Source organism: Semicossyphus pulcher, unplaced genomic scaffold (genome assembly GCF_022749685.1).
Source record: "Semicossyphus pulcher isolate SPU_LCO1_2020_fin unplaced genomic scaffold, fSemPul1.0.p SCAF_25, whole genome shotgun sequence".
NCBI lineage: Eukaryota > Metazoa > Chordata > Actinopteri > Labriformes > Labridae > Semicossyphus > Semicossyphus pulcher.
Window position 1 is genome coordinate 3,404,652 of NW_027211699.1, and position 18,286 is coordinate 3,422,937.

The window sequence follows — 18,286 nt, forward strand, 5'->3', positions numbered from 1 at the left end:
CCTTAGCGTTCCTCCCGGGCCTGCCAGACTGCAGCTCCTGCACCCCTGCACTGTGGCATCAGTATTCAGGGCCCGTTCGTGGACACGGCGTTCTCTGAGCTCACGGAGGCATCCCTGCGCTCCATCCCCCGTCACCGCCACCAGAGGGCAGAGCGTAGCGCTGCCTTTGCTTCACGCATCCCAGAGCACTTTGTGTGCTGTAGCCTACTTTGGTTCCTGCTCTTTATCTCTGTCTTTTTTAAAAACTGCCCTCTATTTGGAGCTGGCGTTTTTTAGGCTTCTGATGATTTGTAACATAGCAGTGTCATAGCTCAGGCTCCTCTTTGATCTGTGATGTTTCACCCAGGAAATGATGAAGCTTCACTCTGCTGCTATCAGCAGTGGGGGAGATGTAAATGTGTCATTTCAGACTATGTTTGCTCCAATGATTTTTTTTTCTTTTTCAGCTGGTTGACCGTGCTTATAGCTCGCTGTTGCCTCTCAACTCTGCATGACCCAAAAATAACCTGGGGTGAGCGCAGTCAGCAACTGCTCCCTGGTCAGCACAAACAACAGGCCGCATCTCACACACACACACAGGAATGCACATGGAGATATAATGTTTGCAGGTGCAGGAAAAAAAGATAAACATCCCTCCGAAAAATATCCACACACACACATTTCAGGTTGCATCTTGTTGCCCGAGCTGTAATTCACACAGAGTGAACGTCGACCGCTGCAGCAGCCTTCTCCCCTCTGCAGCGACTTAAAGTTGGCGGTAGCTGTGGAGGCTTCAGGTGACTCGCCCACACAGCTCCCATGGGTGCTCGCATCTCCGTCCCAGAACGTTGTCCAGTAAAGTCAGAGAAAGGTCATTAGCCGGTTTGATGAGAGGTTATGTAACATCGCAGCCTGGCAGAGACACAAAGCCGGGCTCGGGCACGGAGGGAGAGAGAGAGAGAGAGTCACTGAGTTTGCCTCTTAGTATTCTCAGCCAGGAGGAGTCTTATCGCAACACATACCTTTGCTTCCAGTGACCCCACCCCAGCACCGCAGAGAGACTTTGATCATCACAGCACGGATGACAAAAAGAGAGAGGGAGGGAGTGAAAGAGCGAGTCAAAGGGAGGAAGAATGGGGGGTCAAATGTTGGAGAGGAAGCGTCGAACTGTGCATGGACAGGACGCCCAAAGAGCAGAGGTACAGCGTGGTGGTCAATTTGGCTGTTATATCCGTGCAATCAAAAACAATAATTCAAAGTATCAACTTGGGTCTTATTTTTGTATCATTTGTGTTGGTTTTGACCATTTTAGGACCAGGACAGTCCTTGTAACACATTGCCCACAAAAGCGCACATTGACCTGATGCGGTCTTCTCTCTGAGCCTGACTTATTTGTAGTTCTTAGATTTCCTTATTTGCCCCCAAAGGACCAAAACTTTTTAAACCTATTAGTTATCTAGAGCCCAAAATATGTAAAAAATTAAGGGTAGGTTAAAAGAATACCGGAAGTAAGCAATAATGTACAGTGAGCAGGATGTCATAGCGGACAAGGTGAGCAGGACCCCGACACGAAGGTGTCTCTTTTTCACTCTGTAAACGGACCGACGTCAAATTTATCGGACTTCTTTTAGCGGATTAATGTGATCACAGTTAGTCCTCCAGATTCTGACTAGAGCCCCATCCCTAGCAACAGTCTGTTCTTCATAACAACGGTCTGCTGTCAAGAAATAGCAGACCTCAGAATGCCGTAATTAACCAATCAGAATCAAGTGTTTCACACAGCCGTGTAATATTTATACTTTAAGTCACAGGTGGGAACAATGTTATCATAAAATATAACAACGCTAGCCAAACCTATCAAGTCTAAGATAGAGGGCAAGAAGAGAGGGTTCCCCCTGCCCACTTTCTTTCCTCCCGTCCTGTTTCTGATAAATGACCCTTCGTGCCCTCCAGCAAACAGAGCATGGAAATCTTTCCTCTGAGCTTTATGTGACCCTTGCTCCAGCTGCATGGTGCAGCTGTGGGCGGAGCTAGCCACAGTCTTTTTTTTAATAGGGATCCGATGATAATATCATTAGTATTAGCACTGGTGCTCTTGCCCTGACCCCCCCTGACATCACGGTGCGGTGTCCAACTCTGTTAGCCTGCCAAGAACAAAAAAAAAAAAAGCTTTGACTCTTCAAGGGCACGTCTCACTTCCTCTGGATGCAACTCCCCTCTGTGAGAAGCCAGAGGGAGAGGAGGAGGAGGCGGGGGAAAAGGGCAAGTTGCTGAATTTCGCCCCTTAAAAAGCAATTGTCCATTTAAGTAGAAGTCAGACCACTGTGTTCTTTGTCTAAGTATGGTTGTCCTTTTTATTTATGATACTTAACTATGTTACTTTGGCTAACGACCTGTAATACAACAACACTCCTTCCCCTCTTCTATTAGCTTAACTTTTGACTGGGCCGTGTAAAGTAGCTTTAAGTGCTTTTTACACAGCCAGTTCAAGAGATATAAAAGAGATTATTATGCCTGTTACGCCTCGTCTTCTATGTAAAGCCCTTTTTACACTGCGGTGATGCCACAGCACCGCAACGAAGCTCTGCCGCCAATGTAAAATGGCAAAGAAGGCATGACAGCGGAGTTTCGTTGCAGCACTGTGGCGGAATTGCAATGTAAAAAGGGCTTTTGTCTGAACCTGTTAGCATCATATTATGCATGTAGCAATCATAGTCGAGATATCCATGGTGGCATTTTATGTGTTAAAACCAATGCAAAGTTGAAAAAGAAATCTTATCCAACACGAGGCTAATGTTGCGAAACTGTCGCATTTTGGTTAAGATTAGGCAACAAAACAACTCGTCATGGTTACGGAAAAATATATTTTGTTTCAACTGAGACACAAATACCACATTTCTCTTGGGCGAAAGTCCTGTTGTAGTTAAATATACAACAGTTAGTTCTGACCAAGTAATCTGATTTGACAAGAGGCATTCCATGAGTGCTGATATAGAGAACAACATCACTGGGACTTTTCACTCTGTGTATCACTCCGCCTCAGCCAGGTGTTCTGAATACTGTTAATTAACATTACAGCAGACTGTGTATGTCTACATTAATCAAGCTGGTGCCTCTGAATCACACAGCAGACTCTTATTTCACTGGTTGATGATAAATTAAAACAAACAGATAAATATACATGATAAAAACAGCTGATATGTGGTAACCTGTGCAGGAGAATGTTTGGGTTGCTTGGCAACAAAAGTCGAGTTTCCGTTAAGTTGTGGAACTAAGGGAGTTAGTGGAGCAAAAAACAATCTGTTGTTGATTGTTACTGTTTACTACTGTTTGCCGCTTGAATATCCCACTCGAGGTCATGATGTTATACTGAATATCAGCACAGCTGGGATTATCTGCGACCTATGACCGAATCACAGCCGTGATGATATTCAGTACAACATCACTCCCTCTCATGTGATAAAGGTAAAATACAAATCAAATCAAAACACATTTGTTTTAAAGTGCTGACAGTGACAAAAAAATGCAGGACAAACAAAAAAACATAAGTTCTTAAAACATATAAAAAATGGGACAGCAAAGCAAGGTGCTGCCTTATAAGAAAGCCATCACTGCTAAGCCTCCTCCTTTACACACACACACACACTTTCTCTTGAATGTAATCCGCGCTTGTAAAATGACTTCTGCTTATGAATTCTGAATAACGATGGCTAAACATAAAAAAAGGCCCTTTTCATTTAGACTGCTACGTTGACATATTTTCCCATCAAATTCATGGAGAGTCAGTGCGCTCAGATAATGGCGTTTCAGGTTCTCAGCACTTTTTCTAATGGAAACTTATTTCCTCCCGTCCCTCATTTGATGAATCTGCTGGCCTTTAAACCCGTCTGGAGCACATACTGTACATACTATCAAACAGGACTCTATTTACTTTGTGATTCTCTTTATTCTGTTCTAAAAGGGATCTTTCTCTGCACTCAACTCTGCCTCCATCGCACATTCATAATACACAGCGTGGACCTGAAGAATGAAGCACTTTTGTCTCACAAATAGATTTGCTTTGTACATCTGCCTCGACAGCATACATGAGCACTTACTTACAAATATACTCACTCAAAGCAGCGTGTTTGGCCCTGAAAGAGATGCTTTTAGGGCGCAGTGTAGAAAGGTGTTGGATGTTCTCTTTGAAGGGAAACTGACAGTAGAATAAACCTGGTGGTGTTATTGCAAACCTGTGTTTCTCTCATGAATGTCCTAGAAAGATGCCAGGACTGTCCGTGTCTTACAAGCCGTCTTCTCTCAGGCTTTTCACTCAAAGTGAGAGAGCAAAAATATGCTCAATGGAGAGTAGAAGAGCTGTATCTGTGCAGGAGTTAAAACAGACATGTCGTTTTTTATAAATGGTCAGTTTAAGCTGCTAATGAGGCATCTATAAATGCATTAAACTCGGTCTTATTCTCTCATAATTGGCATCAAGTTCAGGCACAGGCACACATTATTGTTGACTTTGGGGTTTGTCTGGCATTTATATCTGGATAGCGACTCCCAGCGCTCAATTATTATTATATGATATTTTACAACAGCAGGCAGGGGCCGTGGTTTTAGCAGAGCACACACACTGTTTTATGTCTGACAACTCAGCTTTTATTTTTACGGCTTTATAAAGGCTGATGTATGAAAGCTGATGCCAATATCTTGTGTCACTTTTCATGTGTCTGACAAATTGGCCGTTTTAAAGCCTGACAGTTTCGAGAAGGATTTCTTCATTCAAGGTTTTTGTACTACACGAGGCACATTTGTATTTGTGATCCTTTGAGGACCCGAACACTTCCTCATACCTGTGTTAGATCCATTACTGATGGCTCCCAACACCAGTGTTAATTTCGTTAAAGGGGGGGTGTTATGCTAACTTCAAGCTTCATATTTCACACTGTGATACCTGTGGAGTAGCTTAGCATAATTTACAGTTAAAAAAACTTTTTTCTCACACTGTGCTCTGTACAGGCCCTCATACAGCCTCTGCCTGAAACCACTCAGTCAGCTCTGTCCCTTTAAGAAACCCCGCCCTTACAAGCCCGCTTTCTTCTGATTGGCCAGCTCTCCGAAGCCTGCTGAGCACGTAGAAAAAAACCGTGTGAAACCTTGCGTTCACAGCAGCCTGCAGACTGAGCTGAGCAGCCTGGGGATTACTCCAACATACTTTTACCTACAGATTTGAAACTTCACCCACGTTTAGTCTGGACATCCAACAATGTAACATTTTGTCTTAAAATCTGAAACAGTATAATACCCCCCTTTAACGAAAATTATGTTGATTAATGTTCGTCAACGACCATTTTTCCTAGTCAAAGACGAGCCATCGACAAGCTAAAAATAGTTGTTCAAACATCTTACAAGCACATTTGGTTAAAAAAAACAAAACACCATAACTAACTCCAACCTTAGAGTGATTTAAACCTCCGTCTTTCAAAGTGTTTTGGAATAAGGTTATTTTTTGCCGTCGCTTTCAAACAGTCCTTAAAAAAAAGTGAGAACCAGATAAAATGTCATTTTGTAAAAAGGTCCTCGGTCTTAATGAAACTAACAACGGTCCCCACATAGATAGAAGGACAGGAACACACTCACACACACACATAAACTACTAATGTGTTTAGAAGGACAAAGCATTTACTTATATTTATTTCCTGAAGGTTAGACTTAACTTTAACCATAACTACAACACAACTAGTCCTATCTCTTACTTCAGCCTTAACATGGTGTCAACAATGACCCTAAAACTAACCCACAGCCTATAATGAAATAGGCTTGTGGGGACCCAATGAAGTGTGTCTAGATGGACGATGAGACCCTATGCTGTGGCTATATGAAGTGATTTTTGTACACCCCTCACATACCATCCCGTGTCTTATTTCCTTATATTCCAGTGGTTCCCAACCTGAGAATTGTCACCCAACAAGGGGACCCAAGATACATCTGAGAGGGCCCCGAGATGATTAAAGGGATAAGAATGGAAAATGCAATTATTACACACAATTATGCTATGATAGTTTGACATGTAAACTTATAACTTAATGTAAACCTCCTCGCTTATATGAAGACCTTTGAACTTGTAGGACAAAACAAAATCAGGTAAATGCTCTACAAAGCGAGTAAATGGACACTGAGTACAGATTAATTTGTCAAACTTCGGTCTATCTGAGATATTTTTCTCGATATTCCTTGGAAGACACTGTGTTCCATGAACTCTATCCGGGCTCATGAAATCCTTCAAATGAAACAGTTTGAGACAAAATGAACCAATGTCCACTTGTAAGCCTTCACAGGTTTTCACCACAGTTTGGACATGACTTTAGCGCACTTCAACCAAAAAGATGATTTTTTTTAAGAGTGGCTGAATAAGTTGGGAACTACGGAAAACCATAAAAAATGAAAACACAGACATTGCAGATACGACCTCCTACGATGTGACAGAAAGATTTTGTAAAGTGTGTTAGAGACACGCAGTGAAACATGATGATTTGTTCCCCCTAGGGTTCGTATTTTATTCATCAGGACTTGATGCATCCAAGTATAGGATCATTCGGTTTTGGCACCTTTGAAGATTTCATTTTCAATTTGAAGAACACATTAAAAATCAAAAGAAACAAAGAAATGACTAAGGCTGTGTGAGTTTTCAAAATAAAATACATACATACATATATTTATATATTTTTTTTAAAGAAATCAACCAAACCATTTTAAAAAAGCAGTTTCGTTCAATGTAGATTGTTTGGTTTGTCTCACAAAAGCAATAAGATCAAATTAACTAAATAAATAAAAAAGAAAACATAAGAAAAATACACATGAAAACATTAATACTTTAAACTTTAGCATCATTGCTTTTTTCCCCTTATAATTATTAACCTTTAAAACTTAAGTTTCTCAAGAGCAGATTTGCTGTAATTTAATAGCATGCATTTAATTTCTGAAATTGTGAGTCACTTAGCTTCTCTTGTACTATTTTATATTTAACTTGTTTTTATTTTTGTGTTTGGCGTCCTCTTCTTTTCCTTTCCCTCTGCTCCTTCTTTTTTTTGGTCGAAGTCGTATTTGGAGTCTTTGAGTTGTGACCTTTGAACCCTTTTGTTGCCATTCTCTGTTACAGGGGTTCAACTCTCCTGTTACGACCCCCCCCAAAAAAGAAAGCGAACAGGGACTGAGAAAAAGACGAGAAGGTTCTATTAAAAGAATAGATATTATTCTACTGTTGACTGTCTGCCTCAGCCTCTGGTGGCACCAGTCACTGCGTACTGCTGCTGCCTAAAGCACCTCCTCGTGTTCTCAACCTTCAAATAAACAGATACTAAAAGAGTCTTTTCTCGTCTCAGCAACAGCACTTGGTTTAGTTAAGTCGGTTTTTTTTGTTCTTTTTTGCTTCGGTAAAGTCTGTAACTCTTGATTATTAACGTAATAATTTATTTATAAAAGTAATACATATATATATATAGTACCTTTGTTAGAGATTACAGATTGGGCTAATTCTTACTGAATCCCAAACTGTAACGTTTCACAGTTTTAATGCAAAAAATGAACAAATAAGTCAATAAATAAAAGAGGTGTATATCTGAGCGGTGGGCTGGCTGAGGGGGAGCTCGACCTGTTGCTCCAACCGAACTTGTTGAGCAAAACTGTCAAACCAAAGGGCTATGAAATCATGAAATCAATTCTTCATCTCATAAATGCCCATCCCCCTCCCACCCTCCCTTTCAAAGCCCCGTACCTCATCGACAAACCCTGCGCAAAAAATTACAGATCTCAATCTCTCGGGACAACCTGACCCGCTCTCACTGTTCTGCCATTCAATCCAGGAACACAGCAGACTTGTTGAAATTCTCTCAACAATGGTAATGGAAAAGTCATGCAGCTGAACAAAAAGAACAAATGTCTATAAACATGGAAATCCATCTTCTCCTGGGGCGTACTGCACCCACAGGGGTTCCCGTGTCTCCTGGTTTCTGCTCTCCGCCGGGCTTGCCTGGCCTGTGTCGACTCCCTCATACCGGCGTGGTGCGGCGGTTTGCTGTGTTGGTGTGACTCGAGTCTTTCAGGTCCTTCTGGATGCAGTTGTGGACTTGCAGGAAGTTGTGGTCCCTCTCAGAGTTGTAGGTGGCGGTGGGCGTGCCGGAGGACTTGAGGGTGTCCCTGGGCAGCGTGTACATGGAGATCTCTGTGGATGGCAGCGCACTGAAGCCCTTTAGGCCCACCGGCGAGGTGTCACGGGAGTGTGATGGGTCTGTTGAGCGGGAAGAGGAGCGCGAGCGACGCCTGTAGCGGTAGCGATAGCTGGGGATTCGCGTTATGGCCGAGCCTTGGAGGTAGTCGGCCGCACGTGCCCCTATTCGAAGCTGTCGATGGCGGTCAATGAACATGTGCACGGCTAAGACGCCCACCATCTCAGCCATGATGAAGGAGAGGGCACCGAAGTAGAAGGACCAGCCGTAAGAGTAGCTGTTTTTCTTCGAGTCGCTTTTTGAAGGGTCCCCTGCATTGGCTGATATGTACACGATGATCCCGATGATGTTGCTCAGGCCTAAAGGGTCAGAGAGCGCAGGATGAGCGCCATACAGCGGGAGAGTGGTGGGTTAATGGGTAATGGGTAATGGGAAAAAAAGAACACAAGACATCAGTCAGGATGAGCAAACAAACTTATATATGATATAAATACATATCGTACATGCATTAAGAGGCTGATTCATGCCCTTTACACAGATTACTAATCATCAAACATACTTCAAATGACTGATCTGAGCGTCTTTGTCCTTGCAGCTAGAAGCATGACTCCATTTCAGGAGCTGTGTTCTACGTTAGAGCAAGTCATATATCCATAAATAGATATATACTTTTGATTTGTTGGTGAAGTCACACATGGAGAAATGTTTGACACGGTGTATCTGGGAAGATGGATCGTAGGCAAAGTGTGTCAGGGACACAATATTTTTAGAGACGAGTCCCGATGGGTGGCGTTTAGCCCAGCAGAAGGATCAAGAGAAAAGAAAGGAGGACAAAAGAAGGAAGAGGAGGACTTGTAGCTGCAGTAGGAGTGACTACAGCCCAAGACATATGGTGAATGACCTCATCTTTTGCTGAATGGGAAAAATAGCTCTTAATAACCACCAATAAGCTGCAAATGAAGGCAATGTAATAACATGAAATCTTAAAGGGGGGCTTATTATGCTAAATTCACGCTTCATATTTCACTCTGTGATACCTGTGGAGTAGCTTAGCATAATTTACAGTTTAAAAAACTCCTCATTTTTCTCAAACTGGTGCTCTGTGCAGGCCCTCATACAGCCACGGTCTGAAACGACTCAGCTCTGTCTCTTTAAGAAACCCCGCCCCTACAAGCTGAAGGATCAGAGCTTTTGGGTTTGGGACACGCCTCCTACCCCGTGGCCGTGTTAGCTGTCGGCAAAGAGTAAACTTCACTTTTTCGATTTGAAATGAATGTCTGCTGCTCTTGTCCTTTGACGTTTTTCCTTCACAGCCAAAGAAACGCTTCCTCCAACACATTCTGAACCAACTTGACGAGCAGGGCTGTTGAGCAGAGTGGTGGAGTGAAAAACATTTCTGAGGCAGACTGAGCTGCTGGGTGGGCGTGTCCTTGAACTGTGCCGGGGGCAGTAAGTTCTGCTGTGTCTCGGGCAGATGCCCAAATATAGAGTTCCTCCCTTTTGTGACATCACAAAGTGAAGTGTCTGGAGAATGTCAGCCTGCAGACAGACTTTTTTAGCAGGGGATTACGCCAACATACTTTTACATACAGATTTGAAACTTCACCCATGTTTAGTCTGGACATCCAACATTGTAACATTATATATATGTCTTAATATGTGAAACAGCATAATACCCCCTCTTTAAATTGCTGCTTTATAATGTTGGTGGTGGTTTCATAAGCCACTATATCATGAGTGAAAGGCTTTTATTGTGAAGCTGCAGGAAATAGTCATGAAGGTTGGTGGACAGATTTGTAGATCATATAATCCCCGCCCTCCTGTCTCATGTTGTTGGTGTTTGACTCACCTGCAGACACAAAGAAGATTCCCGCGCTGAGGATGATGTTGTGACGTGACTTGTAGAACTCACTGGCAGCTATACACAGGCCTCCCATGAAGAGCAGGATGACACTGAGGATGGGGAAGATGCTGGAGGCTCGCACAGCACCTGGGTATCGGTGGAGGTAATGGGCATAGAAAGAAAGGGGGAAACGGGGGTGTGATTTCATGCAGAGAGAGGACAACAGCCGAAGGGGCGACAGAGGAAGAAAGGAAGGAAGTGATGGAGCCAGAAACAAAGAGAGCAAAAAGCACATTAGAATCCATTTCAGCATCTGCTTCCTGTGTGTGAGCACATCCTAATCAACACCCCATCAGGCCTGTGAAAGACTCCATCAACACTGTCTAGTGAGTGTGTATCCCCACAGTGAGCCTGTTACCCAACCTTATGTAATCACACTGCTTGACTCTGCCTCTCTCCCTCTCTCTCTCAGCACACTTATCCGCACACCACAGAGCTTACTGGCTGCTTTATGTAGCATCATGTGAACGGCAGTCAACAAAAGTGCTACGGGGCTCTGGCATGTATATGAGCCAGGCCGCAGTGCAGAGGGATGCAGCCTGCGTCCTTGAAACCAACCGGCGTCCTTGCAGCTAATTATCAAGAAGCAAAAAGTGGAAGAGGGATATGATGAGACTTTTGAGGTCAAGCCAGGGTCAGAGAGAGCTGCACTACACCCTCAGGTGTCAGGTAAAATTATACTCAAATATGAGTGGGAAAAGCAATGACAACTTTTGTAAGGGAAACAATGAGGAAGTCACCCAAACCTGCCATCCTTTTTATACATTACCTCCCCTCCATCCCTCTCTCCTGTTTAACATGCACACTTAAACTTTCATCAGCCTGGTTAAATTTTCACCACTTCACCTCATCTCCCCACGCGCCTGCCACCTCAGCACTTTCACAGCTTCTCCCCAAAGTGCTGACAACGGGCTGGATGGCTCTGCGCTGAACTCGACCGCCTGCCCCTCAACGGGGACCCTGTCGGGGCTCCTGGCGGCTCCATCTGCCTGCATACCTGCTGCCATTTCGCCCACAGGTGGGCTGATATAGGCAGCAGTCAACAGCTGTAGTGCGGGAGAGCTTCAAGTGGAGGCCACGGTTGGCGGAACGCTCAATAGTAAGTACAGCAAGACTCAGCGTGCTGATGCTGCTGATGACTGTATTGTGCTACATGCTACAAGACGTTTCCCAAAGCTGGTTTCCAGCTGAAGCTCGTTAACTCTGATCCACTGCACTGATTGGCTCCATTTTTCCTGGACTTGAAATACCAAATGGAAACATAGTATTTAGCAATGTTTAAGGTTGAAAATATTTGTTCCTGAATTTTTTTTGCAGTCATTACAAAATGTATAAAGGTTTCAAATGTGCAACTTAATGGGGAGATAAAGCAGGAAGTAACTATTTACAGATTTGGTGTTTTAATGTCAGGCTCTCTGGACATGATAGCATGATGAATACTACCAATGCATGGTTGGAGAACCTGTTGGTGTAAGGGCCTTTAATGTGGAAAACTTTACACCTTTGGACTTTGCTGAACAAACGTTACGTTACTTCCTGTATGAAGAACGCCAAAAGAGGAGGTGCTCTAGGAACTAGAACTCCTCCAGCTTTGAGGAACACAAATTAATATTTGTTCCCCCTCTGCTCAAATATCCACTCTTAAGTGGTGGTTCGTATTATTTAAAAAATATTGTCATGCTTTGTGATGGACTGAATTTCTAGTTTGCAACATGACAGAGGGCAACATTGCATCGTATGACCCCAGCTGTACTTTCTGTGTGAGGCATTAAAGGGTAGGCCGAGCAAAGAAGCCGCTTCCTGTCTCTCTTGTCCTGTCTCGCTTTGAATACTTTGAGAGTTATTAATTTCCTTTATGCAGCCTTAAATGAGGGAGTTGGACTTGTATGTTAATGGCTTTCATACAGAACAGGCAACAGACTATACATTCACTTTAAGGCATAATGTGAAATAGTCAAAACAACAGTGACGTCAGTCTGTTTATCCAACATTCAGTCTGGAGTTTCAGATTTCAACCACTACTGGTCAGATTGACGTGAAACTTCATACTGTTATTTATGGTCCCCAGAGGCAAAAAAAGTAATGATTTCAGTGACCCTCCTGACCTCTCTGCTGGCTCCACCATCTGGCTAAGCGTTGTGCCTTTTACACAAGAAATATACAAATGTAGCAGGCAGATTGGAGCGTCATTTAGTCAAATTATAATTTAACCCGATTATAATCGCCTAAATAATATATAAAATATTACAGTAAGTCCTGTTTATCTGTCCAATTACTACTTTTCTTTTACACCTGAGATCTTGAAATTAATAACACTTATATATATATCTTAAATGCATAAATCTAAAACAGAGGACTGAAGCTGTGTGTTTTATTATAATAGGATGGAAATGAAGCTGTTAAGGACGTTGCGCATCTCTAACGAGCACCTTTATGAATGCTTTTGACCCGGCACTGTGATGTCTCTGCTCCCTGTCTAACCTCAGCTCGTCATGTCATCAATCAACGTCATGATGTGCTTATCACTTTCTTTACCCTGAAACTGCTCCCGACCATAGACTGTGGAAAAAGATGGACGACATGACAGCTCCCTAAAAGAGAAGCCAAGACATTACGAGCGCCCCCTGCTGACTGGCTGCAGTATAGGTCATAAAGCCCGCCTCCTCCATGTTAACAGATGGGACATGAGTCAAACTATATAATCAAAATACATGCCAAATAAATGTTTCTCAGACATGGTTTCTGTCATTATAGTTCGTTGTTATCTGATTTACATCCAAGTGTTCATTTTTCTGGCAAGTTTAGTTATAGCTGTTCTGCTGTTAAATAGAGGGGAGGACATCAATACAGCTGCTCTACCAGCCGATCGCTTACGGGGGTATTTTGGCTTCAGTTTTGTACAGTGAAAAGTGTTGGAGACATGTCGTCCATCTATATATACAGTCAATGCTCCAGACTGTACGAAGAAGAAGAATTCAATGCCGTTATTCAACATCTCTCATTTTTCCTTTCCCTTTCTTTCTCCGTCTACAGCCAATCTTGCCGTCTTTGTCACCCAGCAAACGCCCCCATCACATCTTTTCTTTCTCTCACTTAATTCACAATCAGTCAAAGCACAAGACAATTTGAAAGATAAAGTGTCGCCTCCCCCTCCTTTCTCCGTTTCTCCCATTTGTCTCCTTGCGAGACCAGAGGGGATTGTGGGGTTTAGGGTTACCTGTGAGTTGGGTTGATTAAATATTAAGTTGTCCTGAGAGTTGACCCTGCTCCTGTGTCCTGCTCTAAATGCATCGCTCTTCCAAAAATCCCCCCCCCGCCGTCTCATGCCTCCATCCCTCTCTTCTGTTAACCCTGAAGATATTGACACGGTCGTTACGTCACAGCACATTACCTGGGAGAGGGCAGCAGGGCTCTTTTTCATGTAGCGGCCTCTTTAAAGAGATAAACGGGAACAGAGGGCCAAATTTATTGATTATTGACAGTGGAGCTGTTAAAAAGAGCCGGACCTCAAGGTGACAGGAGTTTAAGAGACCTCTACAAGAGGAGGTTCCAAAGTCAAAGAGAGAAGTCATTCTCCAAACCCTAACCTCCAACCCCATTCCGCTCCTCTCTCCTATCTCAGCACAGGAACCACCTAGGAATACTGAGTACTCAGTTAGTACGTCAAGTCATGCCATGTCAGGTTCCTGATGGCTCTGCTAACTCGATCCCATTTGACCCCTTTGATCCCGCACTAATTCGACCCCATTCGACCCCCTTTCATCTCGCATTTTTTCGACCCCATTAGACGCCCTTCATCACGCACTACTTTGACCCAATTTGACCCCCTTTCAACCCACAGTACTTCAACCCCATTCGATGCCTTTTCATCCCGCACTACTTGGACCCCATTCATCACCAATACTTTGACCCCATTCGACCCCTTTCATCCCGCACTACTTTGACCCAATTTTGACCCCCTTTCATCCCGCACTACTTCGACCCCATTCGACACCCCTTCATCCCGCACTACTTCGACCCCATTCGACACCCCTTCATCCCGCACTACTTTGACCCAATTTTGACCCCCTTTCATCCCGCACTACTACGACCCCATTCGACACCCCTTCATCACGCACTACTTCGACCCCATTCGACACCCCTTCATCCCGCACTACTTTGACCCCATTCGACACCCCTTCATCACGCACTACTTCGACCCCATTCGACACCCCTTCATCCCGCACTACTTCGACCCCATTCGACACCCCTTCATCACGCACTACTTCGACCCCATTCGACACCCCTTCATCCCGCACTACTACGACCCCATTCGACACCCCTTCATCACGCACTACTTCGACCCCATTCGACACCCCTTCATCACGCACTACTTCGACCCCATTCGACACCCCTTCATCCCGCACTACTTCGACCCTATTTGACCCCCTTTCATCCCGCACTACTTCGACCCCATTCGACACCCCTTCATCACGCACTACTTCGACCCCATTCGACACCCCTTCATCACGCACTACTTCGACCCCATTCGACACCCCTTCATCCCGCACTACTTCGACCCTATTTGACCCCCTTTCATCCCGCACTACTTCGACCCCATTCGACACCCCTTCATCACGCACTACTTCGACCCCATTCGACACCCCTTCATCACGCACTACTTCGACCCCATTCGACACCCCTTCATCCCGCACTACTTCGACCCTATTTGACCCCCTTTCATCCCGCACTACTTCGACCCCATTCGACACCCCTTCATCACGCACTACTTCGACCCCATTCGACACCCCTTCATCACGCACTACTTCGACCCCATTCGACACCCCTTCATCACACACTACTACGACCCTATTTGACCCCCTTTCATCCCGCACTACTTCGACCCCATTCGACCCCTTTCATCACGCACTACTACGACCCCATTTGACCCCCTTTCATCCCGCACTACTTCGCCCCCATTCGACACCCTTTCATCGACGCCCTTTCATCCCGCACTAACTTGAACCTCTAGGAAACAAACTACCTTTATACTGTACAATGGTGAACGCTATGCAGTTAGCAATAATAGCTAATCTGGGGGATGCTGTCTGAGTTCACTTTTGGCCGACTAAAAAGCAAAGGTTTAAAATGATCTATAACCTTTAAGTTTACTTGGTCAGTTTTAGAGGCTTGTGCTGCTTGACTTAATAAACTTTGTTTAGCCTTCGTCCTTCTTGGTTCAAGTCCAAAAGTACCGCATTCATATTGCCAGAGTTGCATTTCTGTGTAGCTTACAACAGAGGAGACGAGTACAAAGTTATTATGATCCATTACTCAGAATGTCCAAGGTTGAAAATACCAGAATGTTCTTGTAGGTCCACAGACTTACAAAAATTTAAACAGTCAAATGTGTAAAATATATTTTTACAGCATGTCTTAATAGTATTTCCTTCCCTCCAAATAAAAATATGTGTCTCTGGAAACAATGGACGGTATACAACCAGCACTTTTAGCACGATAACGTCACGTGTAGAAACCATTTCCTACTTGAGAATCCCTTATTGTTTGAACTCACCTTCAAACCACATTACTTTGAATAATATAAGAACTCAGTGCAGCAGCTGGTGTCGACAGAACAAGTGCCTCAGGTTTGGAGTGCATCTGAGAAATCTTGAAAGCCATGATCCTGCGTGTGATGCCGGAGCTTTCCAGGGTAAGAGGATCCAACTCATTTGCATGGCTTCGAGGATTGTCTGGCCTGTGGTGCTGCTGCAGTCTTATGCATTCTCTCTATTAACATCCATGTTTAGCCGCAGACTGAAAAGTGCAGTGACCTTCACAGTGACCTCCCAGCATGCACTGTGCCTTCCCTTGTATCAGGCTACAGTTTGTTGCCCCTGGGTTTGGCTGACCAGGCTTATACCTCGGAATAAAAAGTCCCTGCAGATTTTTCCTGACAGGATGAAGCACTCCGCTCTCCTGCGTGTGTCAGTTTTAGCATAGCGTACCCATGAAGCTCGGATAGCCGAGTCACAGAGCAGCTTGTTGCCCGCAGTGAGGGCTGACGACGGGAACTGTTGGAGGAAGACGGACAATAACTATGCCCGAAGGCAGAAAGGCTGCTTCTATCTGAGAGTCCACCTATTTAAAATCAATCTTTCCTTGCCACATTCATGAGGTCTTCACTTTCCATCTTTTAGAGATCGACTGTCAGAGTTTTGGATCCTGCCTGGAGGGATGTTTAAGCACAGCAGCACCCCGGGGGGAGGCAGACAGAGAGACTGACAGGCTGACAGATAGACAAGGACTAGGCCCTGTTGTGGATGGGTTAGTGCAGGAAAAAGGACTGCGTTTAATAGTCCTGCTCATATTGATTTGTTGATGTATTGAGCTGTTGTTTACCTTCTATTAAACATTAGCTGTTGGCTCATAGCGTCCGCCACCTCTGACACGTTTCTGATCAGACAAGCGTGAACACACAAAAACCAGCAATGAAATTCGATTTTCTTTGTTAATGTTACAAGTTTCAGAAGCTTGTGACCACTTCAATTAACAATTTTAATAATAATCTAATTTAATAAATAAAATTTAAAGACTTTCAGAACATTTATGGTCCAATTTTAGCCGTATTGGTTCATTATATCATCATTTCACAGCTGAATAAAAGAAGCCGGATGGTGATTATGTCAGCCTGGGTGACATTATTCTGACAGAGGGCTGCTGAGATGGCGACATTCTGGTGGCGACTCTCCTGTGTGGTAAAACGCTGTCAAAATGAAAGCGTTGACCTCCGTGCTAATAGCTAATGACAGGGCAAACTCCACAGCGTCTTGTGTTTCTGAAGCCCTTCGCCTCAGCCAACATGAAAGGAAGCTCCAGGGAGCTCTGTGATTAGCACTGAGGTCGCCGTTTTGATTTGGGTCGAGGTCACGATCACAAAGAGCAGAGCATCTTCTGTGTCTGCACCCCACAACACCCACATGCATGTGACATCCAGTTAAAGAGTGTTGATGGGGCTGAACACCAACTCTGCAGGTCTTTGGCAGTAATGGGAGGTCACATTATAGTACACTGTGTTTTAAAAAAAATGTTGGTAATTAACTTTTGGATGAAAGTACAGCCATTGCAAATAGTTTTCATGATAGTAAAGAAGTGGATAAAATAGTAGGGTTTTCCCCTATCAAGAAGGCCTGGCTGCAAATGTTAGCATACCCAGCTAGCTAGCTTACTACTGGTACCCTGCATTATGTTGGTTGCTAGCTAACTAACTTATTTTCTTGGCTTAGTTATGTTAACAAAATTTCTTTTCAGGACTGATTCTTAACATGGTTTAGGCATTAGGTCATGATATAGTAACATAAAACTGGCACTCTCAATTTAAGAGTAACGTTAGCATGACAGTTAAGTGTTAGCTGCTCTGTGTCTTGCTCTAAATCTGCTTTGGGGAAGAGTCGTTTTCTCTTCAAAAACTTTTCCAACTGATCTTTTTTTTTTTGCTTTCTAAGATCCTTTTCCATCGGATCAAACATTGGGGTTGATTGTGTGTTTTTCCTCTATCAAGCAAGCCTGGCTGCAAATGTTAGCATGTCCCAGCTAGCTAGCTTACTACTCTTACCCTGCATTACTTCCAAATACAAGGTGGTTGCTATTAGCTAGCTGACAACCTTATTTTGTAGAGTTACAGGTTATGTTAATAAAATACCTTTCAGGACTGATTCTTAGCATGGTTTAGACCATAAACTATGATATAGTCGCAGAGAACCGGCCCTCTAAACTTTAAAGTAACGTTAGCATGTCAGTTAAATGTTAGCTTCTCTGTGTCCTGATCTAAATCTGCTTTGGGGAACAGTAGTTGTCACTTCAGAAACTTCAGGCCAGGTTGTGTTGATAGAGTTTTCCAACTGATCAATTTTTTTTGCTTTCTAAGATCATTTTACAATGTTTAATTATAAATCTAAACCTAAAAATCAGCTAGACAGGAAGCTTACTTATTTGTCTTGGAGCATTTATGTAACCAGCCACCAAGGGAATTTTTAACACCATTATCAAGAATCTTTTGTTTGGGGAAAAAACAATCCACCACAGACAGAATCTGAAGCCAATTTGCCCAAGTTTAAATGTTAGCAACAGCTGAGTTTGGCTAGCAACAGCAATGTTGGCACGCAACAGTTGTTATTCAGGCTTCAAAAATCATAGCCTTCAGCTAAAAATGAGA

General features: G+C 43.7%; 1 protein-coding gene across 1 annotated transcript in view; it reads right to left on the minus strand.

Annotated features, from left to right (window-relative positions):
- Positions 1-6,493: 6,493 nt before the first annotated feature.
- cacng2a (calcium channel, voltage-dependent, gamma subunit 2a) overlaps positions 6,494-18,286 on the minus strand; it is a 67,219-nt gene continuing 55,426 nt past the window's right edge. The window contains exons 3-4 of the mRNA XM_069676072.1: positions 10,039-10,179; positions 6,494-8,548 (exon numbers count right to left, since the gene is read on the minus strand). Of these exons, the coding sequence (XP_069532173.1) occupies positions 8,013-8,548; positions 10,039-10,179 (677 nt within the window). The 3' untranslated portion in view covers positions 6,494-8,012. The remainder of the gene's footprint in view (positions 8,549-10,038; positions 10,180-18,286) is intronic.